The sequence below is a fragment of the Nerophis ophidion genome, linkage group LG02, assembly GCF_033978795.1.
Source record: "Nerophis ophidion isolate RoL-2023_Sa linkage group LG02, RoL_Noph_v1.0, whole genome shotgun sequence".
Taxonomy (NCBI): Eukaryota; Metazoa; Chordata; class Actinopteri; order Syngnathiformes; family Syngnathidae; genus Nerophis; species Nerophis ophidion.
In genome coordinates this window covers 77,871,601-77,881,600 of record NC_084612.1, presented here as the reverse complement: position 1 = coordinate 77,881,600, position 10,000 = coordinate 77,871,601, and the positions used below count along the sequence as shown (strand labels likewise).

General features: G+C 40.5%; 1 protein-coding gene across 2 annotated transcripts in view; it reads right to left on the bottom strand.

The window, feature by feature from the left end:
- Positions 1-10,000, bottom strand: part of chd5 (chromodomain helicase DNA binding protein 5) — an 85,417-nt gene that overhangs the window by 9,003 nt on the left and 66,414 nt on the right. For both annotated transcript variants that reach the window (XR_009805060.1, XM_061892199.1), the window contains exons 32-38: positions 9,914-10,000; positions 9,775-9,843; positions 8,199-8,342; positions 5,821-5,929; positions 5,615-5,747; positions 3,480-3,675; positions 1,476-1,639 (exon numbers count right to left, since the gene is read on the bottom strand). The exon at positions 9,914-10,000 is cut by the window's right edge and continues 328 nt beyond it. Coding sequence is in view for 1 of the 2 variants with exons in the window: in XM_061892199.1 (XP_061748183.1) it covers positions 1,476-1,639; positions 3,480-3,675; positions 5,615-5,747; positions 5,821-5,929; positions 8,199-8,342; positions 9,775-9,843; positions 9,914-10,000 (902 nt within the window). In the remaining variant the exon portion in view is untranslated. The remainder of the gene's footprint in view (positions 1-1,475; positions 1,640-3,479; positions 3,676-5,614; positions 5,748-5,820; positions 5,930-8,198; positions 8,343-9,774; positions 9,844-9,913) is intronic.

The window sequence follows — 10,000 nt, the reverse complement described above, 5'->3', positions numbered from 1 at the left end:
TTATTTGGAACATCCCACAGGTGTGCAGGCTAATTGGGAACAGGTGGGTGCCATGATCGGCTATAAAAGCAGCTTCCATGAAATGCTAAGTAATTCACAAACAAGGATGGGGTGAGGGTCACCACTTTGTAAGCAAATAGTCAAACAGTTTTAGAACAACATTTTTCAACGAGCTATTGCAAGGAATTTAGGGATTTTACCATCCACGATCCGCAAAATCATCAAAAGGTTCAGAGAATCTGGAGAAATCACTGCACGTAAGTGATGATATTACGGACCTTTGATCCCTCAGGCGGTACTGCATCAAAAACCGACATCAGTGTGTAAAGGATATCACCACATGGGCTCAGGAACACTTCCTAAAACTACTGTCAGTAACTACAGTTGGTCGCTACATCTGTAAGTGCAAGTTAAAACTCTACTATGCAAAGCCAAACCCATTTATCAACAACATCCAGAAACAACGCCGGCTTCGCTGGGTCCAAGATCATCTAAGATGGACTATGCAAAGTGGAAAAGTGTTCTGTGGTCTGACGAGTCCACATTTCAAATTATATTTGGAAACTGTGGACGTGGTGTCCTCCAGAAAAAAGAGGAAAATAACCATCCGGATTGATATAGGTGCAAAGTTCAAAAGCCAGCATGTGTGATGGTATGGGGGTGTATTAGTGCCCAAGACATGGGTAACTTACACATCTGTGAAGGCACCATTAATGCTGAATGGTCCATACAGGTTTTGGAGCAACATATGTTGTCATCCAAGCAACGTTATCATGGACGCCCCTGCTTATTTCAGCAAGACAATGCCAAGCCACGTGTTACAACAGCGTGGCTTTGTAAAAAAAAGAGTGCGGGTACTTTCCTGGCCCGCCTGCAGTCCAGACCTGTCTCCCATGGAAAATGTGTGGCCCATTATGAAGCGTAAAATACGACAGCGGAGACCCCGGACTGTTGAAGGACTGAAGCTCTACATAAAACAAGAATGGGAAAGAATTTCACTTTCAAAGCTTCAACAATTAGTTTCCTCAGTTCCCAAACGTTTGAGTGTTGTTAAGATAAAAGGTGATGTAACACAGTGGTGAACATGCCCTTTTCCAACTACTTTGGCACGTGTTGCAGCCATGAAATTCTAAGTTAATTATTATTTGCAAAAAAAAAAATAAAGTTTATGAGTTTGAACATCAAATATATTGTCTTTGTAGCATATTCAACTGAATATGGCTTGAAAAGGATTTGCAAATCATTGTATTCTTTTTATATTTACATCTAACACAATTTCCCAACTCATATGGAAACGGGGTTTGTACATACATTTATACATTATATTACTTTCAGTTACTTTCACATAAAAAACATTCATTTTTAAGGTGTTGCGACTTTTATTTTGTAGTAGTAGCGACTTCCTCCTTCTAGAAAGAAGTGATACGGGCCACGTTGACCTGCAGTGTAAACATGGTCTCTGAGTATTTACACACCTGCTGCAGCGGGGGTTCGCTGCCCCGGCTGGTGAGACGGCTCAGGATGGTGCGCTCGGACATGTGCAAGCGGGCGGAGACGGGCGGGATGCGGGACAGCATGTTGGGCAGTCGCGTCACGTCCGCCTTCATGTCGCTCAGGAGCTCTTCCAGCTGGTTTAGCACTGCATGGAGACCACAACCAGGTTAGGACACCGGCCGAGAGTTGGTGGGCGGCCGAGGGTGGAGTCGGCGCTCTTGGTTGCTTTGTTGGGTCTGCTCCTGTCCCTGGCCATGCTCCCTCCACCCCAGCAGACCATGGCGTGGAACACCCCGGACACCACCACAGTGTTCAGTTGTGCTCTTAAGTTGACATCCCCTGGGAGGATTTACGATTTCTTGGCCATTCTTCAAATAATTTGAATAATAACACAATCCTTAATTTATTGGCAAACAACTGTGTTTACTCTCTTTAAATCAAAATGACAAAAGAAAGTACCCAAATGACCCTGTTCAAAAGTTTACATACCCCAGTGACTTTGATCTGATAACATGCACAAAAGTTGACACAAACATGTTTGAATGGCTAATCCAGGTTCCAGTCCTCACCTGCGACCTGTTTGTTAATAATTAGTGTGTGTGTATAAAAGGTCAGTGAGTTTTTGGGCTTCTGACAGACCATGGTATCTTTCATCCAGTGCTGCACGGATGTTTCTGGATTCTGAGTCATGGGGAAGGCAAAATAATTGTCAAAGGATCTGCGAGAAAAGGTAATTGAACTGCTGTAGTGGAACATTTCGGTCCTCAGGTTACCTCTAAACTGAATGCATTGGGAGAGACACGACATAAGAGGTCAAGTCACCCTGACCAAGTTGGTGAGTTGACATTTGAACATTGGACAGTTACATAAGTTGTTATGCTACAAATCAGGACATCGTGGATCGTATAAATAAGAAGGGAAGACCAAGCCTGATGTGCACTCTTTCTTAATTCCTTCACGAGGGTTCACCATCTTTCGTCTCCGGAGACATTGACTGTGTAAACATTGATTCAATCCAACTTTGTACCATCTGATTATGAGTAAATAAACTCCTGTAACAAATTCTCTATTGTTCCTGTTTAAGATTTTGGCTTTTCTACCGCATAAAAGTTTAATTTTAGTCTCATCACTCTAAATGACTTTGTTCCAGAAGTTTTGAGGCTTGTCTCTGTGCTGTTTTGCGTAATGTAAGCGGGATACTTTGTGACATTTGCGCAGAAATGGCTTTCTTCTGGCGACTCCACCATGCAGCTCATTTTTCTTCCAGTGCCTCTTGTACTTGGTATCATTACAGTGGATGTCTGGTGTGGATCCACCCATGGCATTTGTTTACATTGTGATGCCGGTGAGCTATTGTATCCTCCTACGGTGTGTAGTGAAGCATGTTTAACTATTCCTCGTCCTCCAGTGATAATATTACTTGTAAGAAACATGCTTTTTTTTGTTGCCATGGAGACGAGGATTAGTGATTTAGAAGTAGCTAAAACACTGTGGATGCCTGTTAGCTGCTAACGAGCTAGCCATGTTTTAAAGCAGCTCTTCCTGAGGGTGTTTCAGTGTTATAACTTCACCTTTATCTTTACTTTTTACACCAAAATGCATCTATTCTCTCTTTTCTGTCTACACACTGTTTCTGCTTGTAAGTACTCTGTGTGTGCGCGCGCTGCTGAACATGCTCCTCTGCTCATTAAACCACGTGACAACGATGTGCTGTCATGCCCATTAAAAAAAACAGCTGGGGGACCGATACTTTTTAGAGGCGGTATAGTACCGAATATGATTCATTAGTATCGCGGTACTATAATAGTACCGGTATACCGCACAACTCTACCAGGCACTCATATAAAAACAACAGTATAATGTTTTTAAGCAGTGTTTGAAAAAGCAAAAATTAGCGGTCAAACAGGAACATGGTCACCATCTGTCCTAAAATGCTTCAGTTGTGTCTCTGACTGACAGGGCGGGACTAAAAGAGGAGCGCTCACCTTTGTGCAACACGGCGTTGGCCGGCTTGTTCCCGCCGAGGGACTCTTTGGACAGGTGCTGGTGGGACTCGGCCAGACATTCCACCTCGGTGAAGCGGGTGTTGAGAGCCATGGCCGGGTGGCTGGGGTCCTGGCTCATGTTCAGGTAGGCCGCCCGCCTCAGCTGCTCCTCGATGACCAGCGCCTGCTCCAACAACTGCCCCGCCCACGACACAACACAGGACACCATGGAGTGCGTGGCCGTCCAAACTACTACCTTGAACAAGGACTCATGTCTCTCCTCCAACTTCATTTTATATATCTGACAGTAACATTTCTGCTAGTTTGCCACAATCTTGCAGACATTGTGAGTAATTCAGATTAATGACCATTAATTGCACTTTGGAGTGGACACAGCAAAGCATTTCTACAAACTCTGTTTCCATATGAGTTGGGAAATTGTGTTAGATGTAAATATAAACGGATTTCAATGATTTGCAAATCCTTTTCAAGCCATATTCAGTTGAATATGCTACAAAGACAACATATTTGATGTTCAAACTCATAAACATTTTTTTTTGCAAATAATCATTAACTTTAGGATTTGATGCCAGCAAAACGTGACAAAGAAGTTGGGAAAGGTGGCAATAAATACTGATAAAGTTGAGGAATGCTCATCAAACACTTATTTGGAACATCCCACAGGTGTGCAGGCTAATTGGGAACAGGTGGGTGCCATGATTGGCTATGAAAACAGCTTCCCAAAAAACGCTCAGTCTTTCACAAGAAAGGATGGGGCGAGGTACACCCCTTTGTCCACAACTGCGTGAGCAAATAGTCAAACAGTTTAAGAACAACCTTTCTCAAAGTGCAATTGCAAAAAATTTAGGGATTTCAACATCTACGCTCCATAATATCATCAAAAGGTTCAGAGAATCTGGAGAAATCACTCCACGTAAGCATCATGGCCGGAAACCAACATTGAATGACCGTGACTTTCCATCCCTCAGACGGCACTGTATCAAAAACCGACATCAATCTCTAAAGGATATCACCACATGGGCTCAGGAACACTTCAGAAAACTACTGTCAGTAACTACAGTTGGTCGCTACATCTGTAAGTGCAAGTTAAACTCAACTATGCAAAACGAAAGCCATTTATCAACAACATCCAGAAACGCCGCCGGCTTCTCTGGGCCCGAGATCATCTAAGATGGATTGATGTAAAGAGGAAAAGTGTTCTATGGTGTGACGAGTCCACATTTCAAATTGTTTTTGGATATATTCAAAATCGGGTCATCCGGACCAAAGGGGAAGCGAACCATCCAGACTGTTATCAACACAAATTTCGAAAGCCAGCATCTGTGATGGTATGTTGGTGCATTAGTGCCCAAGGCATGGGTAACTTACACATCTGTGAAGGCACAATTAATGCTGAAAGGTACACACAACTTGTGGAACAACATATGCTGCCATCTAAGCGCCGTCTTTTTCATGGGCGCCCCTGCTTATTTCAGCAAGACAATTCCAAGCCATGTGTTACAACAGCGTGGCTTCGTAAAAAAAAAGTGCGGGTACTTTCCTGGCCCGCCTGCAGTCCAGACCTGTCTCCCATGGAAAATGTGTGGCGCATTATGAAGCGTAAAATAGGACAGCGGAGACCCCGGACTGTTGAAGGACTGAAGCTCTACATAAAACAAGAATGGGAAAGAATTCCACTTTCAAAGCTTCAACAATTAGTTTCCTCAGTTCCCAAACGTTTATTGAGTGTTGTTAAAAGAAAAGGTGATGTAACACAGTGGTGAACATGCCCTTTCCCAACTACTTTGGCACGTGTTGCAGCCATGAAATTATAAGTTAATTTTTATTTGCAAAAAAAAAATAAAGTTTATGAGTTTGAACATCAAATATGTTGTCTTTGTAGCATATTCAGCTGAATATGGCTTGAAAAGGATTTGCAAATCATTGTATTCTGTTTATATTTACATCCAACACAATTTCCCAACTCATATAGAAACGGGTTTTGTATATATATATATGTATGTATGTATATATATATATATATATATACATATATATTTACTGTATACATAACATAATACTTACTTTATATGTAGTCAAGTTGTGAAAAAGTTTGGACACCCCGAGAGACTTGCCTTAAAGCGTCGAGCCAGGAACTTGTTCTTCATCTCCAAATAGTTGCTCTTGTGCATCTCCGTCTTGAAAGGTTCGTTGAGGATGGCGTAGCGTGGATCGTTCTGAATATCCTGCCAGCGGGCGTAACCGTGCCTGCCACCCAGTCAAGGTCAAACACGCCATCCTCAACATCCTCAACACGTCACCACCTGCGCAACAAGGATACGTGACGATGCCCGCCAACAGCCAGTAGTCATGGCGACGGTGCCAGATGTCGTGCATCTTTCCTGACGACAACGCCGCCCGCTCCTCCGTCTGCCACAAGGTGTGTAACTCTGACAAATACACAACACACACACCTGTCAGTGTCAGGCCACGCCCCCAAACACACTCATCCTCTACTATGGCCCCCTTCCTTCTGCTTTACTTGACACATGAAACTATACAGTAGTATCTGTATCCGTATATACTAGTATGTGTATACAGTAGTATGTGTTTATTTGTAGTATGTGTATCTATACAGTAGTCTCTGTATACAGTAAAATGTGTATACAGTAGCATGTGTATACAGTAGTATGTGTGTACAGTAGTATGTGTGTACAGTAGTATGTGTATACAGTAGTATGTGTGTACAGTAGTATGTGTATACAGTAGTATGTGTGTATAGTAGTATGTGTGTACAGTAGTATGTGTGTACAGTAGTATGTGTGTATAGTAGTATGTGTGTACAGTAGTATGTGTATACAGTAGCATGTGTATACAGTAGTATGTGTGTACAGTAGTATGTGTATACAGTAGTATGTGTGTACAGTAGAATGTGTATACAGTAGTATGTGTGTACAGTAGTATGTGTGTATAGTAGTATGTGTATACAGTAGTATGTGTGTATAGTAGTGTGTGTACAGTAGTATGTGTGTACAGTAGTATGTGTGTACAGTAGTATGTGTGTACAGTAGAATGTGTATACAGTAGTATGTGTGTACAGTAGTATGTGTGTACAGTAGTATGTGTGTATAGTAGTATATGTATACAGTAGTATGTGTGTATAGTAGTATGTGTGTACAGTAGTATGTGTGTACAGTAGTATGTGTATACAGTAGTATGTGTGTACAGTAGAATGTGTATACAGTAGTATGTGTGTACAGTAGTATGTGTGTACAGTAGTATGTGTGTATAGTAGTATGTGTATACAGTAGTATGTGTGTACAGTAGTATGTGTGTACAGTAGTATGTGTGTACAGTAATATGTGTGTAGAGTAGTATGTGTATACAGTAGTATGTGTGTACAGTAGTATGTGTGTAGAGTAGTATGTGTGTAGAGTAGTATGTGTGTACAGTAGTGTGTGTATACAGTTGTATGTGTGTACAGTAGTGTGTGTGTACAGTAGTGTGTGTATACAGTAGTGTGTGTACAGTAGTGTGTGTATACAGTAGTATGTGTGTACAGTAGTATGTGTGTACAGTAGTATGTGTGTATAGTAGTATGTGTATACAGTAGTATGTGTGTACAGTAATATGTGTGTAGAGTAGTATGTGTATACAGTAGTATGTGTGTAGAGTAGTATGTGTGTAGAGTAGTATGTGTGTACAGTAGTGTGTGTATACAGTAGTATGTGTGTACAGCAGTGTGTGTGTACAGTAGTGTGTGTATACAGTAGTGTGTGTGTACAGTAGTGTGTGTATACAGTAGTGTGTGTATACAGTAGTATGTGTATACAGTAGTATGTGTATACAGTAGTGTGTGTATACAGTAGTATGTGTATACAGTAGTATGTGTGTACAGTAGTGTGTGTATACAGTAGTATGTGTACAGTAGTGTGTGTGTACAGTAGAGTGGGTATACAGTAGTATGTGTGTGTACAGTAGTATGTGTGTACAGTAGTGTGTATACAGTAGTATGTGTGTACAGTAGTGTGTGTACAGTAGTATGTGTGTACAGTAGTGTGTGTACAGTAGTGTGTGTACAGTAGTATGTGTGTACAGTAGTGTGTGTACAGTAGTATGTGTGCACAGTAGTATGTGTGTATACAGTAGTATGTGTGTACAGTAGTATGTGTGTACAGTAGTGTGTGTACAGTAGTGTGTGTACAGTAGTATGTGTGTACAGTAGTATGTGTGTATACAGTAGTATGTGTATACAGTAGTATGTGTGTACAGTAGTGTGTGTATACAGTAGTATGTGTACAGTAGTGTGTGTGTACAGTAGAGTGGGTATACAGTAGTATGTGTGTGTACAGTAGTATGTGTGTACAGTAGTGTGTATACAGTAGTATGTGTGTACAGTAGTGTGTGTACAGTAGTATGTGTGTACAGTAGTGTGTGTACAGTAGTGTGTGTACAGTAGTATGTGTGTACAGTAGTGTGTGTACAGTAGTATGTGTGCACAGTAGTATGTGTGTATACAGTAGTATGTGTGTACAGTAGTATGTGTGTACAGTAGTGTGTGTACAGTAGTGTGTGTACAGTAGTATGTGTGTACAGTAGTATGTGTGTATACAGTAGTATGTGTGTACAGTAGTATAAGGCTGTGCAGATCTATTACTCAATATATTAGTACAACTTAATGAATGATGTTTTTTAGGGTGACGTGTGGATGGCTCTCACCTGTAAAACCTCCATCTGCAATATTAAACATGAACTTTGCCTTGAATCCATTTTTCTCCTCCTTCCTGCCCTCCTCCACTTCCTCCAGCGCGTCCTTGTCGCCGTTGACCCGCCCGTCCGCAGCGTCGCCGCCTTTCAGTTCATCTAAACGAAGGACGAGGTCGTTGGTTAAAAGCTGGGCGTGGCCAGGCGTTTGGGCTTCGAGATGCGGAGGACAAGAGACAGCGTGCAGGTGGGATGATGACTCAGACGAGTCTTCAAGCAGGCAAAATGCAAAAGTTGGCGTGGCAGGAAAGTGCAGTGGGGGGGAGGGGGGGTGTCAATGTGACGCAAAGCACCAGCATGTAGTTAATTAATGTGTGGCTTTATTTCCAAATACTTTTTTACACTCAGTTTATGAAACTGAATATTTTTATTTTGAATTTTGTGAACATATTTTTTTTTTACATCAAATTATGCTGACAATTTAATTGAAAAATATCTGTTGGCAAAACGTGTATGTTTAACAATTCAGTGGTAAAAAATTCAGTGTATAAACATTTCTAAAAAAAACATACACTGAATTTTTATACATTGAACTTTTTTACACGCATTTTGCCAACACATTTTTTTCAATAAAATTGTCAGCAATATTTGTTGCAAAAAAAAAAAAAATCTCAAAAAAAAGTTTATAAAAATTCTGTGTAAAAAAAATATACTACGTTTCAATTAAATGCCATCCATCCAACCATTTACTACCGCTTATTCCCTTTGGGGTCGCGGGGGGTGTTGGTGCCTATCTCAGCTACAATCAAGCGGAATGCCGGGTACACCCTGGACAAGTGGCCACCTCATCGCAGGGCTTCAATTAAATGGTCAATACAATTTGATGTAAAAAAAAAAGATGTTTCTAAAAATATATTTCTTTAAAATTATACGCTGAATTTTAAAACATTGAAGTTTCAAACACACTTATTCTGCTAACACTTTTTTAAATGAAATTGTCAATATTAATGTTTCCAATAAAATTGTCAGCAAAAATTGACATAAAATAAAATTTTAATATTTTTTTGCATAATTTGATGTAAAAAAAGTGCATAAAAATCAGTGAAAATAAATTTAAAAAAAATGTACAATTAATTTTTATACACTGAATTTTTAAAAGACGCAATTTGCTACCATTTTTTTTTCAATAAAATTGTTAGCATAATTTGATAATTTAATAAAAATTCAGTGCAAAGAAATTTGAAAAAAATGTACAATCAATATTTATGGACAATATCATTTTTATTCAATATAACTGTTATTATAATTTAATGTAAAAAAAAAAATGTGTTCACAAAATTCGAACGCAATAAATTCATTGAGTGTCAAAAAAAGCTTTCGTAATAAATATGTAAATTGACCTTATAAAGTTCTCTGATTAGTGATCAGGAGCAGCTGAGCCTCCTGATCACTACAAACATTCAGCACACACAGCAAGAAGAAGGTAAAGAAAGAAACACTGTGAAGCAAACTAAAGACTGAACAGGAAAAGCCAGAAGAAAAGCAAAAGAGGTCAAGACCTGACAATTAAGACATTTCTGCTGCCTCCTACCAGCTTTGTTGTCCTTTTCCTCAGCCTCTCCTCCCTCTGATGGCTTCTCTGGCTCCTTGTCGGGCTCCTCTGAGGGAGACATGGCACAAAATGGAAGACGGAGGCAGAAGAGTGTGAGAGGTGCAGGTCAGGCTCTCACTTTGAGGCGACTTGTGCCCGGATGTTGTCTTCTCGCTGGCTTTGCAGGACGCCGGGCTCGTGTCCGTCTCCTTGACGTCTCTTTTTT